We start from the raw sequence: 21111 nt of genomic DNA on the forward strand, positions 1-21111 counted from the left end.
CTTTCATGTGCGATCTTCCTTTTGAGTTCACTTGGGGACAAATTAATTCCAGAGAGGAAAACCCCAGGGTGAGCCTGCTGCCAAGCTTTCCAGGATCCAGTGCAGAGACACGCAGGCACCGCAGGAAAATGCGCCCCAGGAGGAACTGACTGGGAGCTAGCCTGCGTGCCAGTATCCTGGGGATACTGAAGAGAGCCTTGTTTGGACAAATTGCAGCTGTCCCTGAAAATTCATCAATGCTTCCTTGCCCGTTGCCTCCTGCACACACACACACAAAACTGGTCATGATGTAATAAGAAAGATCTAATTCATGAAGCACCTGGCACTCCAGCGGGTAAGAGCCACAGAGCCACGTGGGCAGGCAGCACTTTGCATCAGACATGTAACTAAGCCTCTTTATGCAAAGAAGATGCATGAGGGCACCCTGGAGTCGTCCTGTCTGCGCCTGAGTCCCTGCTCTGGCGCTTACCAGCTGTGGCTCTTCCTTAACCTCGCTAGGGGTTGGTTTCCTCATCAGGAAAACTGAGGTCATAATTGGACATACCTCACTGGATGGTTGTGAGGGTTAAATGAGTTGGTAAAAGATAAGCACTGAGCGTAGAGCCTGGCAAGAGCTCCAATAAGGGTTAGGTTCTGCTCGCCTGTTATGTATTTCCAAAGGACAGAGAAAGAATGTAGGCTTTCTGCTTGTTTTGCAAATACCATCAAAAGCCTGATACCGGCCTGACAAAGGCCACACAAGAAAGAGAACTGCCAACATATCTTGTTTATGAAAATAGATACAACAATACGATTAGCAAATGGAATCTAGCATCACATTAAAAGAATCACACACAATGACCAAGTAGAGGCTGGAGCTTTTAAAATATAACTGGTCTTACCAAAAGGTCAAGAAAGGAAGCCATATGAATATCTTACTATGGCAATATTGTAAGTCTTAATAGCTAATTCCAAAAAGTTGTAATTTCAGCATCCCAATGGATCAAAAATTTTAGATTTAACTGAAATGGACTGGCCCTTATTCAGAACAAAATCACTCAGAACAAGTACTTACAAAGTTATGTAGAGTTAGGCTGAGTTACAAAGGTAAGTAAGGTTCTGCCAACGTGGTCACTAGAGGGAAAAGATTGTCACACACACGCCAAATCAAAACAAATCTGATTGGTCAGATCCGTAATTTGGGAAGCTCCCCCCTGTAATTAGAAAGCCTAGTCATGAGAAGGGGGCCTGTTTGTTTTAGACCTGGGTACCCAGATGCAGACCCAGAGATGGAGATTTGAGATTAAAAGATTTGTAAGAAGTATGTTCCCAGAGAGACCGTTGAGTAAGTGAGTGGTACATGCAGGATAGCGGATGGGGAGGAAGTTCAGGCTGATTCCCACGGAGGGTGGATTCACGTGACCCCACAGAGGAGGTACGGAGTATGTTACGCCCAGTACTGTCCCAACCTGGGGTGCTCGCTTGCATACACCTGCACCGGCGATTGGTCAAGGGCTTCCCAGGATGGGGCACTGTGGTTCTTCAGAATGACAGGTAAAGTGGCTCTAGTAACCTGAGGTCAGTCCTCCAAAAAAAGAGTCACAGATGCTGGGTGTGAAAATCAAACCAAAGTGGGGTATGTGTGCAAGTAGAGAGGCAAACAAGGCAGGAAGGGATTGGAGGGGGTGGGGCTGGAATACCAACACTGCTGGCTACATCGGCCAGCAGGAGAATGGACCAGATAGAGTAGAATCCTCATGTCCCTGGGGCCAAATCTCTCACGGGCAACGCTGGTCCATGAGAAGGTAACCCTGACTATTCTGGGAAAGTCAGTGCAAGTGGAGCTCCAGGAAGAAATCAGAACCAAGGTCAAAATCAGAATCAGACTAGCGATAATAAAGAAATTTAAATCTTTGATAGCACTTGTGCACTTGGTTTTAGTGTTAGCTTATTGATCGGTGAATCATGGGTTTGCTTTTTAAGGTATTAAAAGCATTTAAGAAAGTCTGAGAAAATTCAATTGATTTAGCTCGTGTTCAAAGCTAAGTGGGAAAGTCTATTAGGTTGAACCATATAAAACTGCCAATATTCCACTGTCTGAATTATAACAGTATCAATTAAATATGGTTTAATGTAAACCTCTTATATTCGTGTTTTTAATGGAGAAGTTAGACCAGTATTGTGTGAATATTTGTACCATGGCAGTTGTTTCCAAATAAATGAACTGGATATTAGACATAATTCTACTAAAAATGACCATTCCTTTTTATGCATGAAAGCCCTTCAGATTTAAAAGGATCCAGTAGACTGAAAGCCTATTTGACAAAATGGCAGCATCCATCATGTTAATGCACTTCCTTAATGTGGTTAATAAAATATAGAACTCGGTTCTACAGCCACCACCATGCCCCATTACAGTGGAGAATGAGAAGAATGTTTATCGTGTCTGCCATTGTTCACGTTACCTTAAAGCGAGCAGAGAACTACTCCCTAATAAGCAGTGAAGTTTTACTATCAGAAAGGAGGGAGCAAAATCGTTATTTGCACATGATAGGATTTCCACCTCAAAAAGGCCTAGCTTAATAAAACTGGAAAACTAAGGTGTAAGTTCAGTAAAGTCACCATTAAACTTATACCAAACTTACAAGCTTTTTTTTATATACATGTAACATCCAGCTATAAAATATAATGAAAAAGGACCCTATTGACAACCGCAGGTATCCAGGAATAACTAGAACACGTGGGACCTACGTGGAGCAAATGATCATTCTTTTCTGAGGAACAGAAAAGGGAAAAAGGAAACTGACAGACAGCAGATTCTCAAACAAACAAACAAAAACAAACCCTGAGAACTGAACGATGTATATAATTTTTTCCAAAATTAAAGTACATATTTAAAATAATTCCAATCACATGCAATGGGATATTTCTGAACTTCAAAGAATGTTTTAGTTGAAAGAATAAGCATGTGACACTAGGCAGGAAAAGCTGAGCACTAAGGGAGAAACTTCTCCCAGATCTTAAGCTGCCACACAAAGCTTTGGCATTCCAAGTTCAAAGTATGACCCTGAGGTAGACAGATCAGGGGACAGAGCAGAGTAACCCGATCAGGGGACAGAGCAGAGTAACCCAGAAACAGATCCAAATGCAAAGGGAACCTCAGAATGCGAGGAAGATGGTCAAGCCAGTGGGGGTGCGGGTGAGCGGTGGGGCGTTTGACAGATCTTCTGAAGATCACGACTATTTGGAAATATAAGGTTTTTTTTTTCCTTCTCCCAGAGTAAATTCTACCAAAAATGAATTGAAAATTTAAATATTTAAGAAATGAAACTATGAAGTACTGATTAATACTTGGGTAAATATCTGGAGATGGGGAGGAATTTCTACGCCAACACCAAAGTCAGACACCTATGCAAAAAGGAATAGATGGATGAATTTGACTCTGTGAGTTAAAGACTTTTGTTGAGTAAAGTATAACAAGTTAAAAGACAAAGAATAAATTGGGAACAAATGACACAGGCAAAGGGTGACTATTTTGAGTATGATACGCATAAAATACTCCACATGTCCCTTCGTATAACAGGTATTCAGGTACGTAAAATAAGTAAATAAAAATACTAGAAGAAATTTGGGACACACTAAGGCCAACATTTTCTAGTGGTCACTGCTGGGCTGTGGGGTCAGAGCAGATGTTCGTGCTACGCAGAACAGGCACTTGTCCCAGGCAGGGCAGCAGCAGCAGCACCTCCTCCTCCTGTCCCGATACCTGGAACTTTCTGAAAGATGAGGCTCCACTGTGTGCTCCCCAGGGGCAGGGCCAACATCTGCTTCATCTCTGGGTCCTTTGGTCTCTTATCACATCTCTGTTCAGAGGAGGGCTGGGCTGCATTAAGAAAGGCTGAGCTTTCACAATGGAGAATGCTTGGCCAGGAGGCACCGGGAGAGGACACATTCCCAGCCGCGACTTTCAGGAACACGGCAGGCTTATTGGGAGCGCGGGCCACTCCTCTCTGCAGCAGCCTGCGGGGCGCGGGTCCCTCCCACTTCAGCCCCACCTCTCCTGCCCAGAGGTTCTCTCTGTTCAGCCCCGGGCTCCAGGAGTCCCATTTCTCCTCCGTCCCCACTGGTAAAGTTTTGGAGAACTACATTGGCCTGTTGGGGTGAGTCAGTGCAAACAGGACAGAGCTCGCTACTCAAAGGCCGTGGGCTCTGCAAGTCCCTCCTGCACCTCTCCCGGAGGAAAACTGAAAGCTGGGGAAGGCCTCTCAACATACAGCTCTGACCCCCTCGCCACCAAATTAGCCCTTGAGCAGCGGTCACTGTCTCCCACTGATGCCTCCCTGGGCGAAGGCAAACCTTCATTTGGGAGACATACATGCATAGTGGACAAAACACAGGCATGGCCTTGAGACAGACCAGGCTCCAATCCAGCGATGCTCTTTCCTAGCTGCATCATCCTGGAGTGGGAGGGTCCTCTCGGTGCCTCAGTTTCCTCCTTTTTAAAACAGACTGTAGCAGGTGGTTACAATTACTCTTATCCCTCAGTTCACAGGTAGGTCTGCGCTCTCACCGCAGAGTCCCTGTTAACGAGCTCGCCCAGGTTGGAAGTCTGCTAAAAACAGGCCCCTCAAGTACCAGATAACTCACCCCCCTCATCTCCCCTCCCAAACTCACCCCATGCCTCTGGTGGGCCATGTACATGAGAGGCGCTGTCACCTGTCCCACAGACCCTGGGAGCTCCCTGAAAGCAGAGGTGGCCTTGTTGTGCCCCCAACATGCAGCCACAGCTTCCAGGTGGCCCATGTGCTTTGAGGCCCGTCTTCATTCTAATCTGCCCATATCCTCCAGCGTGTTGGCTGCTGCTCTACATCTTCCTTCCATCTCAGTGAGGACCAGATAGAAACGAGTGCAAAAGAAAGAAACGCGGCTAGTGACCGATGGGTCAGAGACCAGACTGGCCGGGGAGGTTTCCTTTTTCAGTTGTTTCTCCTCTCTCTTTCCCATTCCCTTAACCTTACCCTGCCAAACTATTTGCATTTGAACTCTTGTCTCAGGTTTACTTCTGGGGAAACCTGACCCAGACATGGGTGTCACTTTGGGTTCTTTCAAAGAAACCCCAGGGGAGATGATTTTCAGGCCCCTGGGGTTGTAGCTCCCACTCTCAGCCCTACCAGGGGTCTGCAATCCTGGAGCCACTGCGGACACCCACGTGGACAGAGGGTGTGCTGGCAGGAAAGAGCGGCTGGCTTCAAAGATAGATGGAGTACAGGGCACCCTGTGGGCGGGCCAGGGCCTGGTCTACTGGCTGTCACCCCTAAAAGGCACTGATACAAAGCTGCCAGGCCAGGGATGACTTTCAGCACCAGAGGACTGAACTCACGCCTCAGCTCGGGCCTGATCCTACAGAGCAGGACTCCGTCACCGGGGCGGGGAGTGGGGGGTGTACCATTTCTCCACTTCTCTGATTCTTGGTGGCTTGCCTTTCCAGGGAGATAAGAAATTAGCGTACCTCTCCAAATCACTATGATGTTTAAAAAGAACATTCAGCACTTAAAAACTACCAGTGCAATGTAAAGTTTAATGATAACTGACACAGCAACCATAAAGTACACAGAAAGATAGGACTGTTCTTCATCTACCTATCTATCCATCCTTCATCCATTTGTTCCCCCAACAATCTTGACATCCAACTACATCCCAGGCAGTGCGCTAGGTGTTAGGGATGAATCAGTGAATACAAAGTTGTTCCATACTACAGGGAGGACCAAGACAATCAGCAACGAACAAATAGCATGTCAGATTGTAATAAGTTTTATGAAGAAAATCAGGGTAAAGGAATTAGCTGGGAGGCTTGGAACAGTAGGTATTTCTAATCAGGTGACATCTGAGCTGAGACAAGAAAGACTTGAGGAAGTGGGCCATCTGACTATCTGGGGAAGAGCTGGTGCAAAGGCCCTGAGGCAGGGACAAGCTCAGTGCGTTCCAAGGAACAGCAAGGAGGCCCCTTTGGCTCCAGTGGGGAGGGCGGGGCGGGGGGGAGACTGGTAGGGGATGTATTCAGAGAGGCGGCCATTGTGTCAGGTCTTACAGAGCTTTATGGCTTTTGTAAAGAATAAAGCTTTACAATGAGAAGGAAAGCCCCTGACAGGTTCTGAGCAAAGGAATGCCAGGGGCAAGGGTGGAAACGGGGAGACCAACTGTGAAGGAAGCTACTGCAGTCAGCCCTCAGGCAGGCAGAAGCCGGGGTGCTGGTGAAAGCGGACAGATGGCAGATGTACTGTGCCGATTCACCCGACAGGCCGTTTGTGGGATCGACGTGCTGTGTGAGAGGAAGAAGCCAAGAAGGATGGAGTCACTCCTTTCTGCAAATGGAACGGGTGTGAGGGAATGAGGATCCCATTTTTGGACTTGTTGGGAATGTTCTCATTCAGACACGTATAAAAATTATTAATTTATATGCTTAAGATATAGGCATTTTACTCCATGTAAGGTATACCTCAATTTAAAAAAATGCTAATAAAGACCAAAAAGCCAAACAAATAAAAAAAGGGAAGTAGTTAACTGTGCTAACAGTTGGGTAGTTGGTGGTAGGTCCAGAAAGACAACGGAGAAACCACCTGCCTCAGCGAGGTGTAAGTTATACTCGTCTCGTTCGTGACCTGTTCAAAACACAGCTAGGCTCAACACTCTCCACCTCTGGCCCAGGGAACCCGTTTCCTTTTCTTTGCTTGTATACAGGCACATTTTCTTTATCCCAGTCTTAGTCCCTGGCAGCTGGGCTCATGGCTCTGAGTGACTTTCTCCCCCTTAGGAAGGGAGCCCGCTGACCACTCTGAGCTGTCCTGAGACTTTCTTCTGGACCCCAGTTTTCTCTGTCTTCCCCAGCATATATGTACTAATTGGCTTCCTGTCCTTTATGCAAGAATCCACCTCCTTGCTTCCTGCACAATGAGCCCCTATATGACTGTCATTGTTAAATGCAATGCGAGGGAGAAGCAGTGTCCCCTTCGGTCACGGAGGCAGAGGCTGATTTCCCCAATCAGCCAGCCAGACTCTCAACAAAGCAGCCGACAGACTCCCTGGCAGACAAGACAATGAGGCCTGGGCCAAGAGGTGACGTTCGCACCAGCTCAGCAGCTTCCCAGTTGTGTGAGCTCAGTCTCTTTAACCTTTAAGAGTCTTGAGCATAAAATGATTGTGTTCCCTTCACCTTGCGAGTCTCAGTTCCCTCATCTACACACTGGGAATAAGAGCGCCCACCTCATAGGGCTGTGGGGAGGGTTCAACGGGATAAGTACCCAGCACAGTGCTGGAAGGATACCCCTGAAATGCCTGCTTCCCTGCCAGCCCGCTCAGTGAGCGGCTCCATGTCTGCCCAGGGGGAACAGAAGCACCACCAGCCCCTTGCTTTGAGGGCATTTAGGGTCCTCTTCAATGTCTTGGTGAGTCACCAAGTTAGAGGACCTCAAGTCAGGACCCTGCCGTAGCCTCCCGCAGATTTTGCTATGCATACAGGTTCCCAAGTATCTTGTTAACAAGCCAAGGTCTGGGGTGGTCAGGTCTGAGATTCCATACTTCTAACAAGCTCCCAGGTGAGCGCCATGCTGCTGGTCCATGGACCATATTCTGAGTGGCAAGGCTACAAATGGCACAAAGACCAGGAATGACAAATAGAATACATACATCATGAATAAATGTAATTGTGCTGTGGTTACCACATCAACAGAAATATTACATTTAGATCTGGTGCAATAATAATTCTACACTGGGCTTACTGAACAGCAGTTCAGGACTGAGCTCCACATTTTAAGAAGGAAGATGCTAAAGGAGAGACAGCAGAGAGACGGATAAACAGAACAGTGAAGAAGGGGCTGGAAATACATGCGTCACACAGTCAGAAGGACAGGGGTACTACACCTTGGCCTTCTGTGAGCAGATTGGCCTGGATATAGAGCAGGGGCATCTCTGTTGGAGGCCCAAGATCCAAATACATTGACATTATGAATGGAATGGCTTCCTTATGAAAATAAATGCCTGTGTCAATAAAGGTAGGTAGGTGGACAGGTAAGATCACCTTATACTTTATCAGGATCTGACATTCACAGCAGGAGTAGCCTCGCTGGGCACTGCCTGATAAGACAGACCTGGGTCACATCACCTGCTGGTTCACACCAGGTGCTCTGCTACACTTGACATGGCCAAATCAGATTCCCTCAATAGCTATTCTTGAGGATGACTATTTAAAAATCTTAAATGAGGTAATGCAGAGCCTAAAGAACTTTGGTAATATGAAAATAAGAGAGTAATTAACTGTGCTGATCATTTTCCTGTTTTTGATTGATCCTCCATCTCTCCCCCCTTTCAGCTATGTATCTCAGAGACACATACTTGCCAAAGACCCCTTCTCCCAGATTTCTGCTGGGGCTGGCTCTGCTGATCCCTCCCAGTGGCCGCTCTTCCCTTCCTCCCTAGTGACAGAACCTGACTGAGTCTGGAGCAGCAATGTGCCCTGATAAGAAACCTCGTCTCCCAGCCTCCTTGCAGCCAGGGGTGGCCATGTGACGTGGTTCTGGCCAATGCAATGTGCGTGGAAAATGCTGAATCTCCAGGAAAGCTCTTTCAAAGGGGACAAGCCTGGTCCTGTCTTTCTTTACCTGCCAAACACACTCCTAACTGATTTTTAAAATCAGCTGTTGAATGCGCTGCGTAGACGACCCGGGTGGGCTGGCTGGTTACCCTCAGGTGCCGGGGCGAGAACAATGCCAGTGGCTGTCATGCAGCAGGAGCTCCAGAACCCTGGACTCTGTCCAAGTCTGGCTGCAAAGGGATGGAAGGCCAGCTCTGGCCAGCTGGGTGGTAATGGGCTGCCGCTGTGCATCCATGTTCTCTGTGAAATTCCGCGGGCACCCATGCTGCTTCCCAAATTCAGAGGCTGGCAGGGATACCCCGCGGGCCACTGACACTGAGAATTTCACACAGACGCTCCAGGAGCTCAAAGATCTTGGTCAAAATGCTTGCCACATGGCCTCCCGTACACAACGGGAGCCAGCTGATGGCAACGGTACTGTAGCCAACACTGTCAGCGGTGCCCCCAGGCTCCCTCGGGCCCCCTCGATATGCCCTCTCTCTGGCTTCAGTTTGCCTTGGCTTCCAACGGCCAGCACCCGTGGGCCTTCTTCAGCGGCCCGCCCTCACGCTGCCAGAGCCACTCTGTCCAAACCTCACTCAGAGGGTGGAAAGTGCCCGGGACATTTATTCCTCTGTAAGTGGTCCTTGTGGGAGAACAAAAACCCAGCTTCCAGGCCTGGAGATGGGACAGTGCTGAGGTGTGCCCTTCGGAGCCCCCCTTGCAGGCGCGGGCTGAGGCCACCCTCTGTGGTCCTTTGCCTGCGATCGCACTCCGCCCCTTCCTGCTCCGTGCCAGCCCCGCCATGTCTCCCTGGGGAGCCTGGCACGCCTCCTCACCACGGGACCTGCTTCGGGGAAACCCAGCCTGAAACACCTACCTTCTTGACTTTTTTTTCAAGTTTTCTTTTGTTTGCCTTAGCTTAGCAGACCATTTTCATGGCTTTCTTTTTAAGGGGTGCGATGCTGCTTTATGAAAAACGATTTCAAATCCAAGACTCCCCCTTTCTCCTTAGAAGAGGAAATTATTGAATTGCTGTTTTGCAGTTCATTAGAAAAATAACATCCAGAGATTTAACACATGTTTTCTAAACTCCCCCACCAAAGGTTTGCCCAAGTCCCGCAGCTCTGGGAAACGTCCTTCTTAATTGATCCTTGTCATAGCTACAGTTCTGTTGACATTTCTAAAGCAAAATGTAGCCTTCCTTCCAAAAGCAGTGAATACACAAATGAAGCTTTTCATATACGTGAAAACTGAGCCCCACCGTGGAACACTGGGGCCACGCTGTGACTTGAAATGGCACCTGGGTTTCTCCACCACTTCCTCACTGCCGACTGCCGCAGGAAGGGCCCGGCCCTCCTCCGGGGCACAGTTACACCCTGGGTTAGGCTCTCTCTGACTGCAAGGCCATAGAATGCTAATTGACTGGCCACAGGTAATTCCAGGTGAGGAAGTAAAAACCTGGCAGGGCTGGGGTTTGCGGTCCCCACCACCCACTCCTAGCCTCTCGAGGAGGAAGGTTGGGCCGGGAGTAACAACTCAGAAATGCCACAGGTCTCTAGGGAACGTGGCATTTACCTTTGGCAGGCCGGATGGGAAGACCAACGGTGCAAGAGGAAGAGCTCGCTGTTGTTAGAGCCTCACGTGGGCTGGGAGCCAGGTGAGGTTTCTCTGCCTGGCATTAGGCAGGAAGTTCAAGGTAAAGTCACCAGGGGGCTTGGGGCACTGGATTAAAAACAGGAAGGGGGCGGAAAAGACTTATTATTTTCTGAGTATCGATATCCACCCTCAGGGCTCTCTTACAAGGGCAAGCAGAACGTTCATTCATCATGTTAATGGCCTGGCGGAGATGACTATAAACATCTAAGGGTTGCATTTTACCCGCGGCTACTATTAACTTGACGAGAGACACCGGAGAAAGCAGAACACAATGAAAATCAGTTCCTGCCATGAATGAGAGTGGTGGCGGAGGGACCAAAGGCTCTTTGAAATCTGCTTATGCAATAAAGGATGAGGCGCACCCACCTCTGCAGCCAGCCCCTGCGTTGTGCCTGCGGTGTTTGACTTCCAGGCCTCAGTGAATACAATTCACTTTGTTCCTCTGTGTGGATGCAGCTTCTGTGTGGAATCCTCTGAGAACAGGCCAGGGCACCCCCACAGATATAAAGGAAGACAGACACGCAAGTGTCTATCTTTCCCGCTCTGTACAGGTTAGAAACGGGATAGGTTTTATCGCCTGGCGCCATCCTGTGCCATGCGCTTTGAAAGTGAGAAGAGAGAAGCTCGTGTGAGAAGGGGACCGCCCTTTCTGTAGTAAAGGTATATAGGCTGGAAGAATCATTTTACAAGGAAAACAAACTTACAGGCTCTCTATGCCTCTTGTCATAAAGAATAAGCCACCTGAAAGCTGCCAAAGCTGACCTGGTGCTTCCCGCCAACCACTGCCCCCACCGCCCCGCCCCGCAAAGCCAACTCGGAGGCCTTGTTTCAGTTCAGAACTCCAAGCGCTCATTCCTCTGAAAGAGCAAAACTGAGCTTTCCTTCTTGGAACTTCTAACATTGTCATACCTCCCACATTAGGCCCCGTCATGGGATAAAATAAAAGAATTTAGGGCCCATCTCTCCATCTCAGTCTCTGAAGGAGACTAGAAGGTACCGCAAGGACTCATCAGTGCAATTCAGAGACTTATAACCAACGGATGCGGAGAGCGCTGGGAAGGCTGGCCTCTCCCCTCCAGCAATCCGAAAGCCCGTCTCACCTTCCCAACATCTCCCGTTTGTTTCCTATCTCTTTGCTCTTCCTCCAGGATGTCCCCAGCCTCTGTCCTGTTTCTTCGGGCCAGACCCTCAGTCCAAACACAGATGGCCCACCGCTGTCCACCTCCACCTGACAGAGAATGTGGCTTCCTCTGCCAGGTTTCACAGGGCCTGCCAGGCTCCCACAGACTTTTGGGCAGGTCCCCTCCCTGCCCAGGACTGGGCCCTGCCATTGTTTTTGGAGAATGTCATTCTCCTCATTCTCGAAACTCTGACATTATTTACTGCATGTGTCACATGTTTGAACAATTACGTATCTTGGATTTTAAAAAGTCAACATCCCCAAACCAGAAATTCCAATATTTCAGCAAAAAGTAAATTTTGAAAAAATCAGCAAGTCTAATGAAAAACAAACAAATAAGAACCACACAAGCTAATGCAAACATGTATGTAATGGATATATTTGTATATTTATTAAGTTTTACATTTTCATGTACTTTTACTTTTTTAAATAAAAGCAATTCATCAAATATAAAATATGTTCACCCTATCTCTATCTGTTTTTTGACAGTATAAACGTGTACACGCACACCTTGTTAAGACCATGAGTCTTGATTTTTGATTTGAAAAAAAAAGCCAACACCATCTGGCGTACATGCTTTGTCTTATATTCTTGCTCTTTTTCCTCATCCCCCTCAGTATTTCATCTTGGTCGGAAGTAGGCGATCAATACATACTTTCTCAGAAAATGAATTAACTATACAGGATGTGCTAACATGTACAAGTAATTGAGCATAGGCCTCATTTAATTCTCAGTACCTCTCCTTTTACAGAGACAGAAACTGAGGCACAGAGAGAAAACCCTTGGCCTGAGGGCACAGGGACTGCGAGAGACCGAGCTCGAGTTTCACCTCAGCGTCTGACAGCAGCCAGAGCCTCTCGTGGCCTCTTCTCCACGTTGGCTGCTTGTTATTTGTCTTCTCTCCTAAGAACTTCTAGAACAAAAACTCCAGCTTAGCTGCTTCTCGCAATCACTATGAAGTACAAACATCCCAGCCTGAATATAGTTTTCGAACCATCATTAACTCCAAAAATTCCATGGACATTTTTTGGGTTGACCCTCTGTAATCGCTTCTGTCCCGTCCAAAAAACCACACTCGCACCTGACGCCCTCAAATTCCCAATTTCTTGGGCTAGCTTATGTGCCACCCAGGGATGGACGGGAGATACATTCAAGGCTGCAGACGGACTAGGTTTACGGGAAATACAGAGGCATGTGACAAACAGGCAGGCCTGTGAATGGGACTAGGACATATGGAAAACAGCTAAGCCAGGGGTCACAAATTAGTGGCCTACAGGCTGGATGCGGTCCGTGGACATGTTTTGTTTGGCCCATACAATGTTCAAAGAACGTTTTAATTAGCTGCCAAAGTCATAAGATTTCACATAAAAATGTGGATTTCTGGATTTTATTGAAAAATAGGAAGACTGGCGGCACGGGCCGCGACTCCCACTCGACTACCAGCGACTCTGCTGAGAGTCGGACGGGGCTGGAACCCTCTGTTTTCCCAGGCTCCCCTGCTCCCCGGTGTCCCACACTGGTCCCTTCTCCCATGCCCGACCCCTGCCCTGCCCCACCCCTGTAGGCCATGAGATGTGCATCCCCAGTTCTCACGTTAGAACCTCAGTGACGTTCTATTAGGCTGATTTCCAACTTCCAGAAGTCTAGAAAGGGGGGTGCTCATGCTGGAGGCGCTTCCAACGTTGCGAGCATTTCGAGCAGGTGTGGGACTTCACCTGCTCAGACGCCTCACACTTTTTGTGGTGCCCCAGGCCGTGTCTGCATCTCGGCACCTGAGGGCATGTTCCAGGACTGTGAGGGTTGCTCTGCTCATGCCCATTACAGGAGAGAAGAATGCACCCCCCTAGAGGCCTCAAGCATGGACTCTTTGGGAGGGGGTGTAAATTCCCCCAGCTTCCTCACCCCTGGGGTTTGTATTTTGCTCTGTTTCCCACATGGGCCCTTCGGGATTAAGCCCCATCGCAGGCTTCATTAGCTGCCTCCGCCTGCCCCCGACACTCCTCCGCCTCCCTACCAGTGTTTCCTGCTCCTCGTACATAGGCTAATTGTTCTCAATTCTTTTGTTCAAGGTCAGCATCCGGGAGACCCAAACCAAGAGAGCACTCACACTGAGAAGATGAGCCTGGGTCAAAGACTCTGTCCCTGTCCTCCCCTCTCTCCCAGCAGGGCCTCCTCTGTAACTCCACGAAAAACTGCTGTGTTCTCTTCGCGTCCAAAGCTCAGCTGGGAGCTTTCCTGCACTTGACCTGAAGCTTACACTATGTCCACGTCGGTTTCCGCATGCATCGCAACAGTCAGTACCGTGGAGATGTACTCATGGACCCAGTCCCTTCCTAGAGTTTCTTTTACTCTTGGTCACATGCGACATTCAAGAGTGCAGGATTCCTAACTGACAAGCAACTTTATAGCAAAACAGCAGGCATGAGCATTCCTAAAATGTCCTGAGGCCACCCACCAACGGGACGCTACGGGCTCTTTGTCCCACATGGTTCAGCCTCTTGCTGGACTTCTCCTGTCTTTCCTCCTTTGTTCGCCTCTGGCCTGTCATGCGGGCACCAGCCCAGCTCTCTCCTTTACTATCCAAATCAAGCGACCCACCCACCCACCCACCCACCCATCTTAGCTCTGCAACATTGACAGTAGCTGACACCAACTTTTCAGAGGCCCATGCATCAACCCCAAGCCTTTATCTAAGGATTTTGTCCAACCTGAGGCTACCAGCCGCGCTAAAGACTTCAAAGCAACTTTCAGCACCTCTGTAGAGCAGTTGGCATTTTTGTGCTTTAACTGCTTGCTGACATAGCTCTCACCCACTGGGCTGTGAGCTCCCTGGGAAAGGGGACTAGATCTTGCCCATCTTTGTGTCTCTTAACAGCTGGTACATCCCTGGCCCTTAGCAAGTCCTTAATGGCAAATAAATCCATTCCATTTCACAGGGGCAAGAAGAGCCAAAGCCATTTGTGTCAAGAAGCACCACAGCAAGAAATTAAAACTTGACTTTATCTTGGCACCAGGACCATATGTCTGTACAACTCCAGGGGGCCCCATTCACATTGCATTCTGCGGCATGTGCTCTGGGGGTATCAATCACATAGAACCCAATGTGAATGTGACTCTGCAGCTGTATGATACAGCAGCTCCCAAGTGTTTTTCTTTACTCTTTCTTAGTCTCCCTTTTAACTGTACGCCCCTCCCCTGCCCCTGAGAGATCTCTTTCTCTGCTCCACGGGAGGCTATTATATGACCATTATATGCTGCACTCCAGCCAGACAGCACACGCCGGCCGGCCAATCAACCAGCCGGGTAGCCACCAACAAATTAAGTCCTATTTTATAGAGTGTTTCCAAGTTAGCTTTATACAAGCAAGAGAGTCAGCAGATGGTCACCCATGTGCATACCACATTTTTACAAGCGGCCTTCCCTCGCAGGGGTGTCCAACTTTTGTCTTTTCTGGGCCACACTAGAAGAAGAGTTGTCTTGGGCCACACATTAAATACATTGCAACACTTAATCACAAGAAAATCTCACAATGGTTTAAGTAAATTTATGATTCTGTGTTGAGCCGCATGCACAGCCACCCTGCGCTGCACACGGCCCATGGACTGTGGGTTGGACACGCCTGCCTTAGAGGAAAGAATCAGGAGAGCGGTCTTACATGAAGATAGAAAAACAAGAGGCTATTTTTTTATTCAGTCTTAGAAACTAATATGTCACTAATTGTGTGATGACAGAGGAGACCTTGGAGGCCTGGGCTCTGAGTTGCTTTGTGACGTTGGACAAGAGGGGTAGCCATCCCCCCGCCATCCACCCACGTCACCTGTGCCGCCGAGGGAGGCACCTGCCTAGGTGACACCTGAGTTGAGATCTGAAGGCAGAGCAGTTCATTAACAAAATGGGGGCAAGGGCATTCCAGGGTAAGGGCAACTTCCGCAATAAATGATGACTGCCTTCGAGTGTGCGTGTGCGGGACAGCGAAACAGTGAGGCTGAGGGTGGGGGAGGGGCGGCAGGAAGGCCCAGGCTCCACGCGGCCTCTGGTGGACAGCTGAGGAGTCCGGCCCCATTCTGAAGGCTGTGAGGTAGGAGGCCTGACAAGATTACGTCTCTTCTCAAATTGTTATGGTATAACATAGAAGTTTATTCTTAACCTTTTAAATTATGTTATTTGCTACGGCAATAATTTTTTATACGTGCTTAGTATTTTAAATAGTTGTAGAAGTTGTTCTTGTTTATTCCCATGTTCCTTTGGCTTTGACACACTTTTCATTCAACAACTTCTATGTCTTTGAGGGCTTTATCTGTAATGATTTATCAGGAACAGTTTCACGGTGATTAAAGTTTCTATGATGATTGCAACAGATTCTGCCAGCGCCTTGCTCACATTCTCCAGGCTCAACCAGAGGGTGGGTCACCTAAAGCCAGTCCCCTTCCAGGCCAATGGCTTCCCACATCCCTCTGCCTGAGTTGTCCACTGGCCCCAGGGAGTGTGGCCCGTAGCCAGAGAAGGCTAGAAGTACTGGAGAGCTAAGGCCCTTGGAGTTATTCTCCATGGATGAGGGACAGGAGTTGCTGGATAAATCCTCACCCTTCAGGGGAATGGTTCTGAGGTGTGTTCCACAGAGTTTGTCTCTCTGAGGATCTGCAACAGGGTAGAGCCTGAGCTGCCTGCAGTGGTCGCCTGCTCATCCGCGCACACCTTCCTGTCTTGCATCCAAGCCTTCCCTGTCTAAACTCACCATTCCCTCCCAGGGCCTCCTGAGATCGCTGCCCAAATAAACTACCTGCACCTGCACCTCAGTCATTGTGTCAGGGGCAGCTTTGGGGGGAATCCACACTAGGAATTTTAATAGACTCTATGAATTCTCAGGTATCTGAGGCTATCTTTATTCTGCCTTCACAACAGACGGCAAGTTGGCTGGCTATAAAACTCTTAATTCACAATGGAATAGATTCTAATTTTTGATATTAATGTTACACAAAAGAAGTCTGTAGACAACTGGTATCTTTGTTTCCTGTTAGATAACAGCAGTACCATTTTCATAGCCTTAAAATAAAAAAGTTTCATAAAGCTAAGGGTACACATTAAACTATTCTAAATATTTTTGCCTGGTATTTGCAGCGTCCGTTCAAGAAAATGGAGATCCTTCTTTGCTCATGTCTTCTATTGCAGCTATTCTGGAACCATTTCTCCTTGCAAATTCTCCAGCCTCCAGCTTCCATTTCCGTAGCCTTCACTGTCATCCTCCTTCATTATTATGTACTTTTTCTCTGAATTCTCAGAGACCCTCTCAAATACATCCTGTACAATAAAGAATCAGTTTTCCATACTGCTAATTCTGCTCTTTCCTGATAACCCATATTTTAATTCTGCCATTGCTTCCTAGGCTTCATTGTAATATTTCCTTATCCCATCCATAATCTTTATTTTTGCATTCCTCTCAGTTCATTCCATTTTCATCCCGTTCTGTTGTTCTACTATCTGACCTTTTGTTGTGCTAATTTTTTTCTTGCATTTCTTCAAGAACAAAAGCGAATGCTCTGTAAAATTTACTCTTCTGTTAATAATCTTTTTAAAAGGTATGCTTTTCCTCTATATCTTGAGTTGTACTTGCCTTAGTTTCTCTGTTAGAATCTTTATGTAGGGCCCATGTTGGTTCTGTTTAGGTCTGTGCAGGGGTGGGGGTTTCCCCTCGCTGCCCACCTGAGTGCTGTTGGGATTGTGCTCTGGGCTGAGCAATGTCATTTACATGCCCCGTTGCAGTCGAGGCTGCAGTCATGGGAAGGGAACTCTTAGTTCACCTTCTTCTGCCACACTGAGGGCCCCCTTGCCTTTCTGCTTTTCCAGTTGATCCAGTCCCTACAGTTGTGACGTGCTGTCTCCGTGCCCGGCCACCATTCTCACACTAATGCTCACCACATCCTGAAGAGCCCTGACACCTTGTCAACTTTCTACCAAACTGAAACTAAGGGTCCCCTGTGACAAAGGTTTTAATGGTTGTTGAAATTCAATGGCAAAAATATAACAGTGCTATATTCTCATTTTCTCTATAATCAGCTACAGTGGCAATGACCTACCTGTGTCCTTCTCAGGTGCATTGTCCTTGACTGACCAGCGCTCCCTCGTCCGGAACACCTGGGAAGTTCCTAACCACACCCCACAGCAGGGGGCAATGATGATAGAGGGGTGGAAAGGATGCTCCCCACCAGCTGAAGAGAGGACAATTCTGCTGGGTGATTTGTGCTCTAGAGCAGCAGTCCCCAACCCTTTTGTTTGTCACCAGGAACCGGTTTTGTGGAAGACAATTTTTCCATGGATGGGTAGGGGGTGGGGGACTGGACGCAAAGCTTAGCTGGTAATGTGAGCAAAGCTTTGCTCACTTGCCCACACGGCCCAGTTCCTAACAGTCCATGGACTGGTACCAGTCTGTGGCCAGGGGGTGGGGAACCCCGGTTCTGAGCACCCCCCTCTTTCTCCTCTGAAAATCAGACCAAGGCTAGGTTTTATGGCAGCACACCCTTTCTCAGCCCTTTCCTTACCCCCACCCTGCTTCCCTCACTTCTCTTCTCCTGGAACATTCCTCCGATAAAGCAGACCCCTGGGATCATGGGCATTAAGGAGGGAATGGGAAAACTTATACAAAACCTCTGGTGTATTGTAGGTGGTCAATAAATGCGACCTCCCCCGAATAGTTTTAAGCCTAAAAATATAAACATTTGCTCATGCCAATATCTGTAGAAGACATTCATCAAAATATTATTTAAAAAAGAATAAAACTAGAAATAATGAACTATCTAATAATAGGAATTTGCTGGTAATCCATAGTATACCTTATGATAGAATATTTTGTGGTATCCAAGCTAGAAAGAAAACCATGGTGAAGGGAAATAAACTAAGACATAGGAAGCTATTTAGTTTATGAACTAATACTATCCAGTCCTACATACTGACAGAGGGAGGCCGGCTCTGAGTGTTCTAGCAGACAGCAGAGAGAACAAAGCCTAGTCACAAGGATGACTGTGTCCACGGGTAAAAATATGCCAATTGTTCAGAAAAAGCACAGCTATTCCTAATGCTGAGACTGGAGAAAAATTTCTCCCACGGGCCCTAAGTGAGAGCTATCTGTGTAATGTAATGACCTGGTCACCAACCACATCCTTTCAGTTACCACAGAAACAAGTTTCACAGGTCTGTTCCCTGAGTAAACCCTTCTCCCCACTCCGACCCCCTACAGGAAGACGGCACCACAGCACAAGAAATTCTGTAAAAGAGATTCTGTGCGTAGCCAGAGATACTGACACCCTATAGGTACTTGGTTCACTCTTGATGGGGGCCTGAACCAGGGAAGGTTTTTAGGGGGAAGGAGGTGAATGGAAAGCCTGCCCTTCTGGCAGTCCTTCTTAATTATTTTTGGGGTCCCCCCCAACCCTGGACCTCTCAAGAGCCATTAAGCAGCAGAGAGTTTGAGATGAGCTCTTGGGAAGTTCTTGGAGCACTGCCCCTCCAGATTGCTCTACATGCTTCAGTTGCGTCCTAAGCCGGGCAAGAGTGGCACAGCCCTGTCAGAACCCTTCAGTCTGGCAGGATATGTGCCTGAGCAGAAGGTAGGCTGCCGGCAGGTGTGAAGGTACACCCAGTGCTCATCTATGGGCAGGATGAAATTCGTCAGAAAGTGATTTTGGTTCCATTTTAATACAGACATCAAGGCACTGTAGTTCAAGGCTATAAACACTATGAAAAGCTGCAAAAAATTCCCATCAGAACAATTGGTGCAATTATGGGGGTAGAATGGGGTCTCTTTAAATCCCCCATTCCTCCTGTTGCCCACCGAGAAGGCCTGTTCTTTCTTCCCAAAGGTGGTTCATGGAGGCAGATTACAAGACAGAAGGGAATTCCAGCTCCTTTTTCCTTTCTGAGTCATGCAATTTAAACTCCAATTCATTCAAATAAATTAATTAACTCTAAGGAGCTCACTCCATTCATGGAAATCATTTAATTTCCTCCATTCACTCAAGTATGTCAGGAATAAATAAATATGCCAAAGTGCAGGATGATGAACATGACCCTCTAATGAAAGCATCAAATGCATCGCTGGCAACAACAAGCACGATAAGCTGCAATCTGTCTTCATCTCTTGTTTTTCACAACTACTGACCTAACGCTGGAACTCTCCGGAATATGCGCACGCTGGAGACAGTGACCATATCATCTTAGAGAAGGGGCCAGACCTAAAACTGCATCGAGTGGGTTTCATAAGAGGGCACGGGTAAGAGGCAATGGGAGACATCAATCTGCTCCGACACTGAGGAGGTACTTACAGTTTCTTCTTCACCTATACCGACATACTTTCTAAGTCTGGGAGGAAAAAATATTCAAATAGTCCCAAATGGTACTCCACATAACAAAATAGTCTTTGCAGGATCACTGCACAGTCTAAGCTATGATGAAAATCAGCAAATGCACTAGCTGGACCAAAGGGGCTCTCTTGGGGTGCCCTCTTTACCTTCTGCCACATGTTGATGAAGAAAAGCTCCCGGGAAACATTGAAGGACACGTTGGCATCGTAGGCATCATCGCCAAGGTTGGAGATGGAGATGTTTAGGGAAATATTCTTCACAGCCCCCAAAGCTAGATATGGGGTTCTCTCATCGATGCTGCAAGGAAAAATAAATAGCAATGAATGCCCCCAAGCTTTCAGCTTTCACTAATACAACATGAGCCGTTGTGGGGTAGCTAAGGGTGCGGTGCACAAACTCCTCTAGGCTCAGAACTACAAGTCCCAGGAACCCCATGAAGCAGCCATGCATCCCTGGGCAATTGATTAGATCCCATAAGCTTCAGTTTCTTCATCCAAGCCCAGAAGGGATCTTGGTTGCCTATCTCACTAGACTTTTCTGGGGCTCACGTGAAATCTTGTATATCAAACGTGTAAAATCATAAGACATTTAATAACCCAGATATGGAATCCGGTAATTCATTCATTCATTTATTCATTCAAATATTTTTGAGTACCTCCTAACTACCCATGACTGCTATTCTAAGTGCTAAAGGAAGAGCAGCAAACAAAACAGAGTTCTTGCCTTCTTGTAGCTTCAGGGAGACAGCAAACACAGACACAAAGAAGCAAACACACTGGTCAGATTGTGATAAGAACTATGAAGATAACTTACAAAGAGGCAGGAAGGACCGAGAGCACCAGATTTGGAGGGGGAGTAGGATGCACCTTTAAATGCATTGGGCGTTTGGGAAGCCATAATGATGAAGTGACCTCTCAGGACAACCCTGAAGGAAGCAAAGGAGCAAGACACAAAGAGACCTCGGAACTAGCCCAAGGAAAGTGGCACCTGGAATGTTCAAAGGCTGGCAAGGAGGCCACTGTGGCCAGGAGGCATGAGCGAGGGGAAGAGAGGGAAGAAATGGGCTTAGAGAGGTGAAGGTATTAGGGGCAAGAAGATCATGTAGGCACTGCTGGGCCAACACAGGACCTTGGTTTGACCCTGAGCTGGAGCCCCTGCAGAGCCCCAGGTGGAGGACCCATGTCACCTGACCTCCCTATTGAAAGGTTCACTCTGGCTGTGAGGAGAATACTCTGTGGAGTGAGTGGTCAGGGGAAGCAGGAAGCCTGGTTAGGGAGATCTTGTGATAGCCCAGGTGTGACAAGAGGGCAGAC

General features: G+C 47.8%; 1 protein-coding gene across 1 annotated transcript in view; it reads right to left on the reverse strand.

The window, feature by feature from the left end:
- Positions 1-21111, reverse strand: part of ITGA9 (integrin subunit alpha 9) — a 296559-nt gene that overhangs the window by 83481 nt on the left and 191967 nt on the right. Inside the window, exon 18 of the mRNA XM_054595411.1 lies at positions 19945-20095. Within this exon, the coding sequence (XP_054451386.1) occupies positions 19945-20095 (151 nt within the window). The remainder of the gene's footprint in view (positions 1-19944; positions 20096-21111) is intronic.

The sequence above is a fragment of the Pteronotus mesoamericanus genome, unplaced genomic scaffold (genome assembly GCF_021234165.1).
Source record: "Pteronotus mesoamericanus isolate MK-2021 breed Mesoamerican mustached bat unplaced genomic scaffold, CSHL_Meso_final scaffold_54, whole genome shotgun sequence".
Taxonomy (NCBI): domain Eukaryota; kingdom Metazoa; phylum Chordata; class Mammalia; order Chiroptera; family Mormoopidae; genus Pteronotus; species Pteronotus mesoamericanus.